General features: G+C 42.6%; 1 protein-coding gene across 4 annotated transcripts in view; it reads left to right on the forward strand.

Moving 5' to 3' along the window:
* ATP10D (ATPase phospholipid transporting 10D (putative)) overlaps positions 1–20,214 on the forward strand; it is a 127,154-nt gene that overhangs the window by 90,448 nt on the left and 16,492 nt on the right. For all 4 annotated transcript variants that reach the window (XM_018049419.1, XM_018049418.1, XM_018049420.1 and 1 more), the window contains 6 exons: positions 2,929–3,055; positions 4,678–4,862; positions 8,019–8,328; positions 11,199–11,275; positions 12,921–13,046; positions 19,004–19,204. In XM_018049419.1, coding sequence (XP_017904908.1) covers positions 2,929–3,055; positions 4,678–4,862; positions 8,019–8,328; positions 11,199–11,275; positions 12,921–13,046; positions 19,004–19,204 — 1,026 coding nt within the window. The remainder of the gene's footprint in view (positions 1–2,928; positions 3,056–4,677; positions 4,863–8,018; positions 8,329–11,198; positions 11,276–12,920; positions 13,047–19,003; positions 19,205–20,214) is intronic.

The following is a 20,214-nucleotide window of genomic DNA, read 5'->3' on the forward strand; positions in this document are numbered from 1 at the left end:
AGAGTTTGTTCTCAGAGTATTTTGCCAGAAAAGTTGTCACTAGATCTGAGTATTTTCATTTGGAAACTGCAGTTCAGTTTGGTTCAGTCGCTCAGTCGTGTCCCCATGGACTCTGCGACTGCATGAATCGCAGCACGCCAGGCCTCCGTGTCCATCACCATCTCCCGGAGTTCACTCAGACTCACATCCATTGAGTCCGTGATGCCATCCAGCCATCTCATCCTCGGTCGTCCCCTTCTCCTTCTGCCCCCAATCCCTCCCAACATCAGAGTTTTTTTCCAATGAGTCAACTCTTCTCATGAGGTGGCCAAAGTACTGGAGTTTCAGCTTTAGCATCATTCCTTCCAAAGAAATCCCAGGGTTGATCTCCTTCAGAACAGACTGGTTGGATCTCCTTGCAGTCCAAGGGACTCTCAAGAGTCTTCTCCAACACCGCAGTTCAAAAGCATCAATTCTTTAGCGCTCAGCCTTCTTCACAGTCGAACTCTCACATCCATACATGACCACAGGAAAAACCATAGCCTTGACTAGATGGACCTTAGTCGGCTAAGTATTCCTGCCTGGAGAAGCCCATGGAAACTGCAGTATGGCTGGGAGTAAAAATCCCTGGACCCTACTCTCTGGCTCTCAGTACCTTGTAAATGTCTTTCCTCTGTCTTGTAGCATTTTTAATGAATGAGGCCAGAGACTGGCCTTTATTTTCCCCTTAGAAGTTCTTGATATTTTTTCCTTGTTGGCTTGTACATCTTTATCTGTAAATCCAGATAAATTCCCTAAATATTATCTCAGTTTTGATTATTCTCTATGTAGAATAATCCTGAGACCTAGTTTTTCCTTTCTACGTAAAAAATTACGTAATAAGAAAGTAGAGTTCCAAGAAGTGACTTGAGGGGTGTTACTACCAAAACCATCCCTGGGAGCCTGGGAGAAACTGAGATACATAGTCTTTTAAGAGTAAATTCATCAAGTTTTTTGTGCCCCTTGGCCAGTGGGGCCTGGCTTCAGTACTGACCGTGTCCAGCTGCTCAGCTGTAATGTGTGCTTTGTGCTAAGTTGCTTTAGTTGTGTCTGACTCTTTGCAACCCTGTGGACCCACCAGGCTCCTCTGTCCCTGGGCTTCTCCTGGCAGGAATACTGGAGTAGGTTCCTATTTCCTTCTCCAGAGCATCTTCCTGACCCAGGGGTTGAACCCGCATCTTTTCATGTATCCTGTACTGGCAAGTTCTTTACCACTAGTGCCACCTGGGAAGCCCACTCAGGTGTAATAAGCCTATGCAAAGCCTTACACCTTTAGATTCCTGTCCCTTATTAATAAGCCAAGACATGCCGAGTCCCATCCCTACAACTGTATCCCCAAATGCACACCTAGGTAATGTTTCTTCCTTCAGTGGAGATTCAGCTAGCTCATTGATGAGAGCTGTGGCAGGAGAAGATGGGGAAGTCTACTTAAGGTAGGGAGGGAAAATCTAGTAAGGCCTAGGGCAAGGGAAGAATGTACTTATGGGGAAGGGAAGGGAGTCTGCTATCAAGATATAGCTAAGACTTTGTTCCTTGTTTCTTGTCCTTCAGTGATTTATCTGTCAGTCCACACAGGGGAAATACTGGAGGAGAACCAAGGAGGCTGCTCTTGCCAACTCTCTCGCTTCTCCATAACTACCTCCCACCCATTCTGTCATCCTCTCCCTCCCTGGATCTGAGCCCTGCAGTTAATTTTTGCTGTGTTAGAAGCCAGAGTGTCAATTTTCTGTCCTTCATTGTGAGCTCTAACTAGTAGAGAAGATGGAGAGAAATGGGTAGATCAAAGCATCCATTCTTCAATGGCTGTCCGATAATTCCTAAATGATAGAGCTCCTGAGAGAACTGCAGACTGAATTGGAGTCTTAACTGAATTAGAGACTGTAACTAGGTCCTGAGACCAGTGCAGGCATCTCTCATTTCTTTCCCAAATTCTAATTCTTGGGAACTGCCTTAGGGAAAGTAGCATATTTTATAGACTCCGAAGCACTTAATATCAGCTGCAAGGATAATCAAAAGACTGTCTCACACATGGTTGTAAGAGTGAAGAAATCAAGATCAAAACAGAGCCTCTGCCTTTTCAGTGGAATGATTTCTGTCCTAATAAAGATAGAGCCCAGGAGATGTCAGATTCTCCCAAATCAAATTACCTTGTGGGCAAGAATGAGTAGAGAAATTGGCTCACCCCATCAACTCCATGCTGCTTTATAAGAATTGAAAGTAGATTTCTTCTCTACAGCAATCTGAAGACAGAGGAACATGTAGCATTGGTTCTTTCTCTAGGAATTCCACTTAATGTTTTGTTTGGAAGAGAGCTTTCTTGCTTCACTCATTTGGCTTCCTCTTTCTTTTAACGCCTATGAATAACTCACCCCATAAACCAACCATCAAAAGTAATCAAAGGTGGGACTTTCCCAGTGGTCCAGTGGTTAAGAGTCCATGCTTCCAATGCAGGGAGTGTGGGTTTGATCCCTAAGTAGGGGAACTAAGATCCCACATGCCGCATGGTACGGCCAGACACAACTGCTGCTGCGGTAGCTATATGACACCTGAAATGGAGTACCTAACACCACTTTCTCAGCTGCACCATTAGAATCCCCCTGGATTTCACTTTCAAGTGACTCCTTTCTCTCTGCATGGTTCCTGGCTTAATTAAATAGATTAACCCACTTTCATCTTATGAGTAGAATTTCCCGGAGATACTGAGCTACAGGGTCCTTCCATCCTCAGGGTTTTACTAGTCTGATCACAGAGCTTGGGAGGTTTGCTACCGGGTATGTTATTTGGACCTGGCCTAAGTGAACCCAGAAAGGGGTATACCTAAAATGAGTTCATGATTTGATATTTTTCTAGCGTGGGTCTTGACAGGTTTATCACATAGCTTGCCTCATAGCTTTTTCCCCTCCCCCATAGGTCATGAGTGACACTGAATATGCAGAGTGGCTGAGAAATCATTTTTTAGCTGAAACCAGCATTGACAACAGGGAAGAATTACTCCTTGAATCTGCCATGAGGTTGGAGAACAAACTAACTTTACTTGGTAGGTGGACTACGGTGTATTGTCTTAATGGAGAATTTTTTTTAATGCTTAATGTCTCTGTATTAGTTATTCACCTGTGCCTTTTTTCCCACTTTGATCTAATAGATATATGTGTTTCTATCCACCCTGTCCAGTTTGATTTCTACCCACCTTCCAATCCTTCCCAGTCCGTTTTTGACCACGGTAAACTTGACTTCATTTGTGGTAGGCTCAGCGTGATCATCCTTAAGATCATTTAATTCAACACTTAGCATAGAATATAAAGCTGAATAAATACCCTTGGTCAAGAGAAGAAAGCTAGAGTTTCTTGCCAGGTATTGGATAAGGTTTTTTAATATGTTGTCTTTTTGAATCCCACACTGCAGATCTGTTTTACATAGAAGAAACTTGGCGCAGAGCAGTTTAATGACTTGTTCAGAGTCACAGTCTAGTCACTGGCAGAGCTGGGGAAAAGCTCAGAGCTATCCATCTCTCACTCTAGGGCCCATATTCTTTATTCTGTGCCTGCAATTGGACTAAAATTTTTTTTCTCTCTTACTTTTTGGTTTCAGCTAAAAGTTGCACACCTGACACCTCTTGTTTCAGATTGAACTGCATCTTAAAATCAGCTGGAGGAGTTTAAATAATACCAGTGCCTACCCCCAGAATCTGATTCAGTTGGCCTGATATATGGCCTGGGTATTTGAAGTTTTCAAAGTTCCCCAAGTAGTTCCCAAGAGGCAGTCAAGGTTGAAAAACACAGTTTTAGAGTCTGGACCTCTAGGTACTAATATAAATGCTAACACACCAAAATACCAGTCTCTAAGCTCCATTCCTCAGGTTCAGAGAAAAGCAATGACCTGACTTGGTCTCTAGCCAGTGGAGTAATGATCTTCCTCCCAAGTCGTTTCTCCATGACAGTGTGAGTGGTCTATAATAGATCCACTTTTCCTCGTCTGCAGTCCCAAACTCAACGTGCTCTGTGGCTTTAGTGCCAAAACTCATTTAGTGGCAAGATCAGGCCTGATTTGATAAGACAGTTTAAAGTATTTGTTATCCTAATTAGTGTGATTATTGTAATTTATAAGTTTTGCTAAAGAAATATTAATATGCTTGATTATCAGATATTATAAGATATGACTCATGTACCATGTTACCTAAAAATCTGCAGAGCTTTTTGAGTTCCAAAATATAGCTAGTCTCAGTTGTTTTAGAAAAGGAAATTATGGACTTATAGTGTGAAAGAGCATTAAAAATAGATATTGTGGGTTACTGACCAGAACATTCTTTAAAAGCCTGTCTTTACCCTTGGGAGTATCATAGAATTATAAAATTGGGGAGTAAGTTTATATAAGTAACTGAATGAAATCCCCTCAATCCCCCTAGAAGAAAGCTAGCCAGAAGGAGAGCAAGTGAGTTTGATAAACTCATTGAGTGCTAAGGCTTTCCTCCCACAATATTACTTTTTTGTATATAATTTTGGTCTGAGGAGTCAACATTTCATTTGGACCCCTTGAAGCTACTGGAGTGGTTTGCATAGTTCAGAACAGGATCAGCTAACAGATAGGTTCCATCACAGTTTAGGTGAGCTTCAGCTGGCTTTTGTTTCTTACAAGCCCTATTGAACTCTGGTTATTTTTTAGGTGCTACTGGCATTGAAGATCGTCTGCAGGAGGGGGTCCCTGAGGCTATAGAAGCCCTTCACAAAGCTGGAATCAAGATCTGGATGCTGACAGGGGACAAACAGGAGACAGCTGTCAATATTGCTTTTGCGTGCAAATTACTGGAGCCAAATGACAAGCTCTTTATCCTCAATACTGAAAGTAAAGTATGTACCCTGAGATTAGCCCAGTCTCCTTTTTTCCAAAGCCAGTGGAATGCTTGTGATTTCATGACTGTTAGGAGAAGGAAAAACCAATGACCATTAGCTGCTTGATAATCAGTTCTTCTGTCCAGCAGTGGGACTTCCCTGGTGGCTCAGTGGTAAAGAGTCGGGCCTGCAATGCAGGAGACCTGGGTCAGAAAGGTCCCCTGGAGAAGGAAATGGCAACCCACTCCAGTATTCTTGCCTGGAGAATTCCATGGACAGAGGAGCCTGGCCGGCTACAATCCATTTGGTCAGAGGAGTCAGACACGACTTAGCAACTGTACTGCTACTACTGTCCAGCAATGTAGCTGGTTTAGTTATTTTAAAAGCTTGGAAAATATAATGATTCAAAGGAAAAAATTCCCATTAAAAGAATTTCCAATGGATTTGCTTCTCTCTTACCCCCATATTGAATTGTCACTGAGTTGACCAGATTTAGCCCATGATGACAAAATATGTCAAGATGTGAGGCAGGCATCTTCCTCCCTTTCAAGCTGAGGGGAAGTGATTTCTGGTGTGATTGTGTGAATATTTTCCTGATAATTCTAAAATTAGGCTCAGAGGATAATCTTGCCCTCTAGTGGCAAATTTTATATAGTGCACCTGAGAATATCAAAAGTTGAAAGAACTTGAAGGGAAAAAAGTTTTTTATTCTCCTTTTTTAAGGAGAAGGAATTTAAAAGGTTTGGATTCAGCCTATATTTTCCAATACCCTCTTCCCTCCAGCCCTGTCACTAATCTCAAACACAAATAATCTAGTGAAAGTGAAGTTGCTCAGTCATGTCCGACTCTTTGCGACCCCATAGACTGTAACCTACCAGGCTCCTCTGTCCATGGGATTTTCCAGGCAATAGTACTGGATTGGATTGCCGTTTCCTTCTCCAGGGGATCTTCCCAACCCAGGGCTCGAACTCGGGTCTCCCACATTGTAGACAGACGCTTTACCGTCTGAGCCACCAGGGAAGTCCTGTCACTAATCTCTTAACACAAATAATCTAATTAGTTAAACAGGGATTTTATTGAAGATTCTTAATACAGTGACACTAAGAATTTGTGCGTGTTGTATAATTTGCTTGGAAAACCTTCCTCCTTCCTTCCTAAGTTGTCAGGCTCTATCAGTCACGTTCATTTTGCCATAGCAACCTACCTCTCACAAGTTCTCTGGAACTTGCCACCCAGATCATGTCTTGGGTCTTGGCCACAGGCTACCGTGTTTGATTAGCCATGTTTTTATGGCCAGTCATCAGTCAATACCCAACTAGATGGTACACTTTGAGGGAAGAGAATTTTCCTTAATACAGACTTAGTTCTCCTTGGCAGTGGACAGTGGCCCAGGAACCCATAAGCAAAACTAGCAGCCAGATCCCAGTATCAGCAAGGGAGTTAGCACCAGAAAATGCCTGGTCATTTTAGTCACTAAAATGGATGTGCCCTTAAGTCTAGTAAGACCTGGATTCAAATGCTTAGCCTGCCAGTGACCAGGTATGTGACCTTTGGGAGTTAACCACCTGAGTCGTTTTCCTTAACCTGTAATGTGAGAGTAGTGCCCATTTCATAGCATTGTTGTGCATATTAAATGGGAAAATATAAATTGTTTAATATGGCCCCTGGCAGATGTAAGGGCTCCCCTGGTGCTTCACTGGTAAAGAACCCGCCTGCCACTGTAGGAGATGTGAGCTCGATCCCTGGGTTGGAAGATCCCCCAGAAAAGAAAATGGCAACCTACTCCAGTATTCTCACCTGGGAAATCACCTGGACAGATGGGTCTGGTGGGCTACAGTCCATAGGGTTGCAAAAGAGTCTGACATGACTTAGCAACTAAACAGCTCACAGCAGGTTAATAGGCATCTTGATTTTCAATGACTGCAGAGTATGTTACCTTCCAAATGTACCATTTTAATTTAACCAAACTCCAGAGGGTTTTTAAAGATAATTTTTTATCTTTTTTTTTTTTCATTACATTTTGAGCCTCTAATGAGCATAGTTGATTCATTGGGGACATTTGAGGTGTATGGGATCAGATTTGTACCCATGGTAAAGGTTGCCATTTTGAAATTGAATCTCTTGTTTATTGTGTATGTGGTTGTTAAGTCTTTGTTGTGTCCATGTGTGCCTACATATCCATACCTAGTTTTCATCTATTTTATTGTGGGTTGAGAAATACTTGATAAAACAGCATTTGAAATAAGAGAAAATAGCCTCTGAGTGAGGAACTCTTTCATGAATAAATTTTTTTAGACCGAGTGTATAAACTTAAATGCACTGCTCTAGGCTTTTGTTTGGCTCTGTGTGTCATTTGACACTATAGTTTCTGGTTAAATTTATTGTGCTTGTTTTGAGTAGAATTCATCAATGAATATTTATTGAGTGACTAACTTGGTCCTCTTTTAGGCGTTATGATGGTTTCAAAAATAAATTAAAAGTGCTATCTGTCTTCAGAGACCTTCCTAACAAGCCTGGGGTGAGGAGAGTGGAGGGATTGTATGCAAACCAGCCGTGATGAGGCCGCTGAGAACAGGACCAGAATGTTAGCTCGGTGAGGGTGGGGACTTCCAGTTCACTGACTTGTCCCCAGCACCTAGAATTCTCAGTAAATAGTTAAGTGAATTAGTGATTAAATGTGTTGAATCAAAAAGAACAGAAAAGTAATAATTACTGTTTTAAATTCTGAGTATTGTGCTTTACACTAGGAGCTTTGCGTGCGTTATTTCACTTATTCCTCACAGCAGCTGTATAATGTAGACATTTGTATTTTTCAGATTAGAAAGTTGAGGGGAGAGAGGTTATATAATTTGCCTAAAGCCAAGCACATAGAAAATGGAAGAATGAGACCAGAGCGCGCTTGATAGTTTGAGAAGTAAACTGCACAAATAACAAATCTTACACCTATTTCTCAGTTGTATAGTTGGAAGCGAGATGTTTCTCATCCATTTATCCCCTTCCCACATACACATAGAAGTCTCTGCGGAAGAGCTGTGAGGTTTTCAAAAGGAACCTGTTACTCCCTCCCTGGGGTTGCCTGGATCGGCAGATGTTAAAGAATAGCAGTGATAAATTTAGCTGAAAGTGGCCAGCAAGGGAGCCCCGAGGCTAAATGTCTGTGCCTCTTGTTTCAAGAATGCCTGTGAGATGTTGATGGATACAATTTTGAAAGAACTTCAGAAGAACCCAGCTTCTCCAGAGCAAACATCGTTGAGTGCCAGTTTACACCAGCCTCCTCCCACCCTGCAGGGCTCAGGGCTTCGGGCTGCACTCATTATCACAGGGAAGACCCTGGAGTTTGCCCTGCAAGAGAGTCTGCAGAAGCAGTTCCTGGAGCTGACTGCTTGCTGCCAGGCTGTCGTCTGCTGCCGAGCCACGCCCCTGCAGAAGAGCGAGGTGGTAAAACTGGTGCGCAGCCACCTCCGGGTGATGACCCTGGCCATTGGTGAGTGGGAGTGGGACCCAGCCCCATGCTTCTCCCTTTCACGTCACACCAAAGGCTGATTCTTCTGCTTATCCTTTCTTCCGCACATCCCTTTGCCCTTCTGTGGGTCTGTCCTTCTCCTCCCTTCTTTCTCTCCATCCGCTGACTGCCTCCCCTTTGGCCTCCATTACCTATTTGGCCCCCTGTTATGAATCAGGTGGTAGAGGTGTGACATAGAAAACAACATAATAGGAGTCTGTGTTACATATCAGATCCCCAGATCCCCTGGATTAGGAGGGTTATGTAGTTAAACGTAGACCTGATAAGTCCCTGAGTTCTACCTTCAAGAAAGTTAAAGTCAGGAAAATTAACAATTCATTTATTTATTTGTTCAACAACTGTTTATTGAGTGCCTTCTATGTTCTAGGCATTGTCCTAGGCAGTAGAGAAAGACGAGTGTACAAAACCAACAGAGTACCTTTTCTTAAGGAGCTTACATCTAGGAGGAGGGCAATGCAGTAAAAAGTGAAACAAAACAAAAAGGTATAAAGATTTAAGATATCAGATAGTGACAAGTGCTATTGAAAAAATTAAAATCAAGGGATGAAGAGCATTGGGGGAGGGGGAAGGGGCTGCTATTTAAAATAGGTTTTTCAGAGATAGCCTTACTGATTAGATGGTATGAGCAGAGACTTGAAGGAGATGATAAAGCAGCCATAGGAGATCTTAGAGGGGGGTGAATTTCTGGCAGAGAAGACAGTGAAATGTCAGGATATGGACCGTGCTCAGTGTGTCAGACCCAAAGCAGGTTGAGCAAAAGGAAGAGTCTTCTGCAGGTTAATGAAGGGCAGAAACGTGGCAGGCAACCAGATCATGTAAAGTCTTGGAGGCCGTTAGGAATTTTGGCTTTTTCCTGTGGAGATAGGGAGCCGCAGGAGGACTTTGGGCAGAGGAGAGACATGAGCTGCTTTAAGTTGAGAAGGTTCACATTGGCTACTGTGTTGGGAGTAACCACTGGGTCACAAGGACATAGGAAATCCAGTTCAGCAGCTATTGGAATAATTCAGGGAGAAGAGAACTGTGGCTTGAGCCCAAGTGGGAGCAGAGGAGGTGGTGGGATGTGATCAGATAATGGACATGGTTTGAAGAAAGAGCTGGTGAAATTTTGCTGATGGCTTGGATATGTTGAAGAATAGTAGGCGTCAAGGGGGAGGTCAAGGGTTTATCTCTAAGAATATAAAGGATGGAGTATCCATTTACTGAGATGGAGTCAGGGGAAGCAGGAGTTGGGTCTTACACACATTAAGTTTGAGAAATCCATTAGATGTCAGCAGTGATGTTAGGCAGGCAGCTGGAGATAAAGTCTGAGATTTTAGCAGTGAGGAGTTGGCTAGAGACATAAATTTGGGAAGTCTAGTGATGATATTTAAAGCCTTGATATTAGATAAGATCACCAAAAATGAATATAAGTGTAAAAGAGAAACAGGGTGAGATTAAGTTCTGTGACACCAAAATTCAGACATTAGCACAATGAGAACTCAGTCTTCCCTTATAGTCTCTGCTTCTATCTGGATTATTTTCAGTCTCAGGTAGCCTCTCGCCTCAGGATGCTGTTCTAGCCACTGAAAATTCCCACCTTTATATCTCATCCTATTAGCAACCTCAGAGAAATAGTAGTACATGTTTTCAAGTTGCTGGAATAAAGTATCAGGATTAGGGTGGAATTCTGTTCAACTGTCCTATTGAAAGAACATATAAATGAGTGAACTGTTCAAGGCCCTGGATCCATATGTTCCTGAGGCTAGAGCCCTGGACATGTCAATTATATCAATTAAGTTGAATCATGTACCCGTCTCTGAACCAATCACTGAGGCCAGGGAACAGATGATGCTAATTTCCCAGGCTTTCTTCAGGTGCCCATCCCAAATCTGGAGATTTGGGTTCATTCTAACAAAACACATAGACTCAGTCCCCAGGAAAAGGTAGGATATGTCATTAGAAAACAAGTAAAGTTTGCTGGGCAGTTGGGAACAACCAATGTTCATTACCGGTGGGAATGTAATAACTCCTCTTAATAAGTTGCCCCTGTGTTGAGACAAGGAAATCCATAGCAACCATAATATCATGTGACAGGTTTACTAGAGACACACTCAGTGGTACTTGAAACCTAAGGAAGGGGCATCATATCTAAAAGAAATACGACTTCCCTGGTGGTCCAGTGGCTAAGAGTCCACCTGCCAATGCAGGAGACACGAGTTCAATCCTTGGTTCAGGAAGATTCCATATGCTGTGGGGCAGCTAAGCCAGTGTGCTGCAGCTGTTGAAGGCCATGCTCAGTAGAGCCTTTACTCCACAGCAAGAGGAGCTGCTGCAAAGAGAAGCCCTCGCACCGTAACTAGAGAGTAGCTTTGCTCACTGCAACTAGAGAAAGCCCACACATAGCAGCAAAGACCCGGTATAGCCAAAAATAAGCAAATGAGTATTATTTAAAAGGAATATGAGATGGATTTCCCAGAGGAAGTGATATCTAAGCTGAGAGAGCAGTTAAAATCTAGCAAGGTGGCGGGGGGAGGTGATGAGTGCAGTGTTATAGAAAAACACTAGGTGCAGGGCTAGAAGAAGCAGAGTATATCTGGGAAATTGGAAATAGAGTAAGTGACATAGACAAAGGGGAGGCTAGCCCAGGTAAACGATTTTCAAGTGGTACTGATTTGGAATTCTGATGGCAATAGGAGGCCACCTTGAATTCCTGCTTAGCCAGCTTCCAGGCAGCTTGGAGACATGGGATAAACCTTGAAGGATTCGTTTGTTGGCTTGAGAGGCTGCTACTGATTTGCAGTTTGCATCTATTCTTTGCTCCTCATCCGTTTCTCTTCTCCTGTCTCACGAAGGTGATGGTGCCAACGATGTCAGCATGATTCAAGTGGCAGACATTGGCATTGGTATCTCTGGGCAAGAAGGCATGCAGGTGAGTAGATGTTGCACACCCAAATACCATAAACTTGACCTTCCCATCCAAAGGCAGCCTTCTCCACGGTCACGTCTCTGCGATAGAGTGAGGCTGTCTGCAGCTAGCTCAGAAGTGAGTGACAGGGCATTTATCCATTCATTCGCTCAGTGATTATTTACTGGGTGAGTATTATGGTATTTTCCTGGGTAATTTTAACTCACTTGTTCAGTTTTAAAAATAAAACGTATCTAAATCATAAGAAACATATGTGTTATCTCTGCAATAACTATGGCTTGATGCTGAGAGCTACTAAGGATTTGAATAAAAGACCTAAAGATCCTAAAGAGAGAGGGAGAAGCGAAGAGAAGACGGGAGAGAATGAGGGAGGTGTGCGTGCCAGTTTTTATGTGTGCACGTGTATGCATTGGATAGTGTTGTAGGCACAAAACTCAGATAGAGGCTTGGCCAAAAGACTGCTTGTCATGATTGGAGCAAGTGCTGCCAAAAGAAAGTGGGCTGTGCAGCTTAGGGTTTCCTGAGAATTGTAAACTTTGATGTCTTTACAAAAGATGAGAAATTCAAATACCTCCTTTGCCTGCCGTGTTATTAATAGTCACGTGAAGTCATAACTGTATACTTTTATATTCTCTTCGTTGAGAAGCAAATGCTCCCTCAGAGTTCTAAGGGAGCTGCTTTCTAGGGAGAGCACATTTGCTGAAATTACATCATGAATAGTAGACCAGAGAGAAGTGTTGTTTCATTGGATCATATTGGAAAGCTGAGTGGTAACTCCAGGCAACCCGTTAAGGCTCTGTATGCATGCGTTTTTGCTTGTTTGGAGAGGGTTTTTGGGGGGGGGCATTGGGGGGGTATCTCCATGTAAGGCTTAAACGACATATTTTTAAAAATTTTTATTCAAGTATAGCTGACTTACAATGCTATGTTAGTTTCAATTTTACAGCAAAATGAATGAATTATACATATACCCAACTGTTTTTAGATTCCTTTCTCACATAGGCTATTACAGAGTATTTAGTAGAGCTCCCTGTACTGGGCAATAGATCCTTATTAGTTATCTATTTTATATATAGTATATATATCAGTCCCTATCTCCCAGTTTCGGAGAAGGCACTGGCAACCCACTCCAGTACTCTTGCTTGGAGAATCCCATGGCCGGAGGAGCCTGGTAGGCTGCAGTCCATGGGGTCGCTAAGAGTCAGATACGGACTGAGCGACTTCACTTTCACTTTTCACTTTCATGCATTGGAGAAGGAAATGGCAACCCACTCCAGTGTTCTTGCCTGGAGAATCCCAGGGATGGTGGAGCCTGGTGGGCTGCCGTCTATGGGATCGCACAGAGTCGGACACGACTGAGCAACTTCACTTTCACGTCTCCCAGTTTATCCCTGTCTCCTTGCACTCTGGTAACCATAAATTTGTTTTCCATATCTGTGACTTTGTTTCTGTTTTGTAAATAAGTTCATTTGTACTCCTGGTTTTTTTTTTTTTAGATTTTCATGTATGTTTGATATTTGTCTCTGTGTGATTTACTACATTTAAACCACATTTTGACCAGTCTGAGCCTGCTGGAGGTCAGGCTGCCATGCTGTGTCTGTTCTAACATGTTTTGCTCAGGGTGACATTCTCTCCGCCGTCTCCACAGGCTGTGATGGCCAGCGACTTTGCTGTTTCTCAGTTTAGACATCTCAGCAAGCTCCTCCTCGTCCACGGGCACTGGTGTTATACCCGACTTTCCAACATGATTCTGTATTTTTTCTACAAGAACGTGGTATGTAGCTCCAGAGAACTCATCCTTTTCCCTGTGGCCCTTCCTCTCCTGCTGGTGTAAGGGGTGAAGAGGGAGGGCCCAACCTTAAGCTTACTTTGCTTGTTGATGTTTGGGAAGCAGCCAGGATGACTCCTGCTGTCTTACTAGGAATAATCTGCTATGTTTCAGCAGCTGATAGCAAATTGCTAGGCTTGTCCATCTGCTAGCATTTTCTATTCCCTATGCATTTAAATTCAATTAAACCCTGTCTGATTCATTTAGAATCCAATTTTTGACCTTCTGTAAAATGATTGTGACAAGCAGAATTATGAAATGTTTAATGCTGTCTGTCAGTAGAGAATGAAAAGGTTTGCTTCCATGTTACAGGAGATTACTTAAAAAAAAAAGTCTGTTGTCCCTAATGGATGTCCCATGTGGCATGTGGAAGATGCAGATACAAATGAAATCCTAGTATAGTGCCTTAGCCTATAGAGCTGGCTAGTACCACTAGATAAAGAATTCTATGGCAAGCCTGTAAAATGTGTTTGTACTTGGTAGCTGTAATTCTGAAAAGGGCAGAATTTGATTAGTAAGCATCTTGGCTTTTAGTCTTCAACTTATTGCTTAAATTTCAGTTTTCTCTTTTATAAACCCATGTTGACCTTAGGTTGCTTCACCTAAATCCCTTCTTAGTGGGATGGTTAGGTAAATATGTCATGATTTTCAACGAAATTTATTCTTGGTCTTTTAAGTCCATATGTAGGAAGTTAGTAGTAAACAAAAATTTACATCACTACTGAAATACCATCTTTAGGGAAAAGATGACTTTGGGTCATTTTTAGATCTGTGCATGTGTGTGTTTGTCTATCATCAGCAGGAACATTTTTTTTTTTCTTCTAGCACAGTGAACTTTTCAGGAAGCTCTTGGTACTTTACTAATTAGAATTAGCATACTTAGTCACCAGAGTACATCATGCAAAATGCCGGGCTGGATGAAGCACAAGTGGAATCCAGATTGCCAGAAGAAATATCAATAACCTCAGATATGCAGATGACACCACCCTTATGGCAGAAAGTGAAGAACTAAAGAGCCTCTTGATGAAAGTGAAAGAGTGAAAAAGTTGGCTTAAAGCTCAACATTCAGAAAACTAGGATCCAGTCCCATCACTTCATGGCAAATAGATGGGGAAACAGTGGAAACAGTGACAGACTTTATTTTCTTGGGCTCCAAAATCACTGCAGATGGTGACTGCCTCCATGAAATTAAAAACACGCTTGCTCCTTAGAAGAAAAGCTATTACCAACCTAGACAGCATATTAAAAAGCAGAGACACTACTTTACCAACAAAGATCCATCTAGTCAAAACTATGGGTTTTCCAGTAGTCATGTATGGATGTGAGAGTTGGTCTATAAAGAAAGCTGAGTGCCGAAGAATTGATGCCTTTGAACTGTGGTGTTGGAAAAGACTCTTGAGAGTCCCTTGGACTGCAAGGATATCAAACCAGTCAAACCTAAAGCAAATCAATCCTGAATATTCATTGGAAGGACTGACGCTAAAGCTGAAACTCCAGTACTTTGGCCATCTGATGCAAAGAACTGACTCATTTGAAAAGACCCTGGTGCTGGGAAATATTGAAGGCAGGAGGAGAAGGGGACGATCAAAGATGAGATGGTTAGATAGCATCACCAACTCTATGGACATGAGTTTGAGCAAACTCCGGGAGCTGGTGATTGACAGGGAAGCCTGGAGTGCTGCAGTCCATGGGGTCGCAGAGTCAGACATGAGTGAGCGACAGAACTGAGCTGAACATTTAGTCAAAGTGTTAATAAAAAACTTTACAAAAATATTTGAAATGCATAATATCTCTGTCTGAGTGTTGACTGCAGGGTTAGACTGTGATTTTAATGTAAAATTCCAGGACTTAGTGGTCCGTGACTTTAAGAAAGGAGCCCCTCTCCTAGGTTTCATTTTCATATCTTTGCATTTTTCTTCTTCTATTAATATAATGCCCTGTTTCAAGAGTGGAAAATCCACCTGCAGTGTAGACACAAGTTTGATCCCTGGGTCAGTAAGATTCCCTGAAAAAAGAAATGGAAAACCCATTCCAGTATTGCCAGGATAAGCCCAGAGGAGGAGCCCGGTGGGTTACACTCCAAGGTTAACAAAGAGTCAGACACGATTTAGCGACTAAACAAACAGCAGCAGTTATGATGCAGCCTACTCCACCACTCCCTCCTTTTAACTCCATATTTCTAGCTAATATTAGAAAGGGATGCCTCATATTCTTGGAGAGAGAGAATGTTTATTTGTAGAAAGCCCATCACCAAGGAGCAGGGAAACCATGGTCTTTCTGCTCTGTAAACCTTGATGGCTGTTCACACTGAAATCCTCTCTACTTGTTTCTGCCTCTTTCTTGCCTAGCCAAACAGGGACTGATTTGTAAACTATGGAGAATAGGGCCAGTATCAGAAGCTATTTGAGTAGCTTAGCTTTCTGAGACTGTGGTTCTTTCATCTTGAACAACTTTTGAGATAGTAATGAAGGCTATGGATTCAGTCCCCAGAATAGCACCCTAAACCACTATGTTTTCAGGAGTGATGCATAATGCATATCGATGGACCCTAGGCTAAGAAACTCTATTCTAAGGACTGTGGCCCCCATCCTAAAGTGTTCCAAGGTATCTATGGTGCCAATAATAATAATATCTTAATCAATTAATGTTAATTAAAAGGCACTTTATTCTTGCCTTGAGAACCCCGTGAACAGTATGAAAAGGCAAAAAGATAGGACACTGAGAGATGAACTCCCCAGGTCGGTACGTGCCCAGTATGCTACTGGAGATCAGTGGAGAAATAACTCCAGAAAGAATGAAGGGATGGAACCAAAGCAAAAACACCACGCAGTTGTCGATGTGACTGGTGATAGAAGCAAGGTCTGATGCTGTAAAGAGCAATGTTGAATAGGAACTGGAATGTTAGGTACGTGAATCAAGGCAAAGTGGAAGTGGTCAAACTTGGCAAGAGTGAACGTCAACCTTCTAGGGATCAGCGAACTAAAATGGACTGGAATGGGTGAGTTTAACTCAAATGACCATTATTTCTACTACTGTGGGCAGGAATCCGTTAGAGGAAATGGAGTAGCCAACAAAGGAGTCAACAAAGGAGGCCAAAATGTAGTACTTGGATGCAGTCTCAAAAATGACAGACTGGTTTCTGTTCGTTTCCAAGGCAAACTATTCAATATCACGGTAATCCAAGTCTATGCCCTGACCAGTAATGCTGAAGAAGCTGAAGTTGAATGGTTCTATGAAGACCTACAAGACATTTTAGAACTAACACCCCAAAAAGATGTCCTTTTCATTTATAAGGGACTGGAATGCAAAAGGAGGAGATCAAGAAACACCTGGAGTAACAGGCAAATTTGGCCTTGGAGTACAGAATGATACAGGGCAAAGGCTAATAGACTTTTGCCAAGAGAACACACTGGTCATAGCAAACACCCTCTTCCAACAACACAAGAGAAGACTCTACACATGGACATCACCAGATGGTCAACACTGAAATCAGATTGATTATATCCTTTACAGCCAAAGATGGAGAAGCTCTATACAGTCAACAAAAACAAGACCAGGAGCTGACTGTGACTCAGATTATGAACTCCTTATTGTAAAATTAATACTTAAATTGAACAAAGTGGGGAAAACCACTAGACCATTCAGGTATGACCTAAATGAAATCCCTTATGATTATACAGTGGAAGTGAAAAATAGATTTAAGGGACTAAATCTGATAGAGGGCCTGATGAACTGGACAGAGGTTCATGACATTGTACAGGAGACAGGGAGCAAGACCATCCCCAAGAAAAAGAAATGCAAAAAAGCAAAATGACTGTCTGAGGAGGCCTTACAAATAGCTGTGAAAAGAAGAGAAGTGAAGTGAAGTTGCTCAGTCGTGTCAAACTCTTTGCAACCCCGTGGACTGTAGCCCACCAGGCTCCCCCGTCCATGGGATTCTCCAGGCAAGAACCCTGGAGTGGGTTACCAAAGAGAAGTGAAAAGCAAAGGAGAAAAGGAAAGATATACCCATTTGAATACAGAGTTCCAAAGAATAGCAAGGAGAGATAAGAAAGCCTTCCTCAGCAACAAATGCAAAGAAATAGAGGAAAACAATAAAATGGGAAAGAGTAGAGATCTCTTCAAGGAAATGAGAGATACCAAGGGAACATTTCATGCAAAGATGGGCTCAATAAAGGACAGAAATGGTAGGGACCTAACAGAAGCAGAAGATATTAAGAAGAGGTGGCAACAATACATGGAAGAACTATACAAACAAGATCTTCATGACCCAGATAATTACCATGGTGTGATCACTCACCTAGAGCCACAGACATCCTGGAATGTGAAGTCAAGTGGACCTTAGGAAGCATCACTATGAACAAAGCTAGTGAAGGTGATGAGCTTTTCCAGTTGAGCTATTTCAGATCCTAAAAGATGATGCTGTGAAAGTGCTTCAATCAATATGCCAGCAAATTTGGAAAACTCAGCAGTGGCCGCAGGACTGGAAAAGGTCAGTTTTCATGCCAATCCCAAAGAAAGGCAGTACCAAAGAATGCTCAAATTACTGCACAGTTGTGCTCATCTCACATGCTAGCAAAGTAATGCTCAAAATTTTCCAAGCCAGGCTTCAGCAATACGTGAACCGTGAACTTCCAGATGTTCAAGCTGGTTTTAGAAAAGGCAGAGGAACCAGAGATCAAATTGCCAACATCCATTGGATCATTGAAAAAGCAAAGAGTTCCAGAAAAACATCTTATTTCTGGTTTATTGACTATGCCAAAGCCTTTGGCTGTGTAGATCACAATAGACTTTGGAAACTGCAGGAGGAGAAGGGGACAACAGAGGGTGAGATGGTTGGATGGCATCACTGACTCAATGGACATGAGTTTGGGTAAACTCCGGGAGTTGGTGATGGACAGAGAGGCCTGGCGTGCTGCAGTCCATGGGGTCATAAAGAGTCGGACACAAATGAGCAACTGAACTGAACTAAAAAGGCACTTTATAGTTCATGAGCAGTTTCTAACTGGATCTTGATATTAAGACCTGATGTGTTATAATTCTCTATGTCTTTTTCAGACATAGAAACCAAAATTTATAGAGGTTTTTAAAATGACCTAAAGTCATATAGTCATATAGAAAGTATTCCCTGGGACTTGAAACAAGACCCCCTAAATCTGAGTTGAATGACCTTTCCTGTGTCCTACATTGCTTCTGGGCAGAAGGCTTTTGCTATTGCAGACTCACTGCACATGAGACAAAATACCGAAACCATTGTGAATGTATGTGCCTGGCCTCTGGGATGACCACCTGTCCTGGTTTGCCTGGGTCTGCCCCTGTTTAAGTCATAAGAGTACTGTGTCCTGAGATACCCGTTTGCCTCAAGCAAACTGGGATGGTTGCCCACCCACTGGCACCATCCCACTTCACCACAAAAAAAATAATCGAGAACCCAGAAAGCAATTGAATGAACATTTGTTGTGATGGCTGCTACCTACCAGCGCAGGTCCAGCTTCTCTTCATCTGGAGCTGGAATGTCTCTGAATCCTGGCTCTGCCACTTATTTGCTGGGTAACTTTAGGCAAGTTCCTTAGCCTCTCCATGCCTCACTTTCCTCATCTGTAAAATAGGAACAACAATAATTTCCAAGTTGTTATGAAAATTAAATGAATGATTTATAAAGCTCTTAGAATCATGAGTGCCAGCACCACATAGTAAACTGACTGTATGTGTGTGTGTTTTAATAAAACATTTACCAAAAAAAAGGAAAAGCTGTAAGGTCAGCTGTGGTTCTCCATTCCGTCAGAAAAGAAGCTGTACTGAGAGGCTGAGATCACACCATTCAGAACAGCACTGGGTGGCATGTGTGGTCATGGCTCTCATAGCAGACTCTAAGATGCGACTTTTTCTCTTTGTGTCCCTAGGCCTATGTGAACCTCCTTTTCTGGTACCAGTTCTTTTGTGGGTTTTCAGGAACATCCATGACTGACTACTGGGTCTTGATCTTCTTCAACCTTCTTTTCACATCTGCACCTCCCGTCATTTATGGAGTCCTAGAGAAAGACGTGTCTGCAGAGACTCTCATGCAGCTGCCTGAGCTCTACAGAAGTGGCCAGAGGTCAGAGGTGGGTGCTACAGCAGAAACGTGCACACCAATATACAGCCGTCGTCAAAGTCAGGCATCTTCTGGGGTGCTTGGCTCAAATACTCTGGTGTATTGAAACGTATCTGAATCATCTGTGTTTGTTTCCGAAGATCTCTGCTAACACAGCAGACATAACAAAGAGAAAGCAAAACTGTGAAAGACCTCAGGTGCTTCTAAGAAGAACTCGTCTTCAGACCTTACAAATAACATTATCTGGAAGGCAGTGGCGCCCCACTCCAGTACTCTTGCCTGGAAAATCCCATGGATGGAGGAGCCTGGTAGGCTGCAGTCCATGGGGTCACTAGGAGTCGGACACGACTGAGCGACTTCACTTTTCCCTTTGATGCATTGGAGAAGGACATGGCAACCCACTCCAGTATTATTGCCTGGAGAATCCCAGGGACGGGGCCGCCTGGTGGGCTGCCGTCTGTGGGGTCGCACAGAGTCGGACACGACTGAAGCGACTTAGCAGCAGCAGCCGTAGCAGTATTTCCTAAACCCCTGGCGCCTTCTATTGGGCAAACTACGAAGTATTCACAGTCCCATTTATCTTCACAAAGCACTTTGAGAGAAAACCTGGTGGTGTTCCCATTCTAAGATGAAGAATCTGAATTTCAAAGGAGCTGAGGAATTTTTCCAGAAATCTCAAAGCTATGAAAAAAAAAAAAATAGCAGAACTGGGATGGGAACGCTTCTTAGTCTGGTTCTAAAGCCAAAATTAAATTCTTCAGGTTTTACTGTCATGCGAAATAGAGGTATGATCTTACTGCCTCCCTCTCCCTAAACCTGTGTCCATCTTCCACTTAATTAACCTCTCAGTCCTGTCTGCCCACCTCCGATATATCCCTTATATCTGTCCCCTCTCCATCCTTCTCTCTGCCCTCATTACCTGTTACCCATAATATTATAGTCACCAATTAATTGAGCTAGTTGTCTCAAAACTCTTCTTTTGTCTAGTTCATCTTTTACATAATTAGTAACTATTTTTGA

Source organism: Capra hircus, chromosome 6, assembly GCF_001704415.2.
Source record: "Capra hircus breed San Clemente chromosome 6, ASM170441v1, whole genome shotgun sequence".
In the NCBI taxonomy this organism is placed as follows: Eukaryota; Metazoa; Chordata; class Mammalia; order Artiodactyla; family Bovidae; genus Capra; species Capra hircus.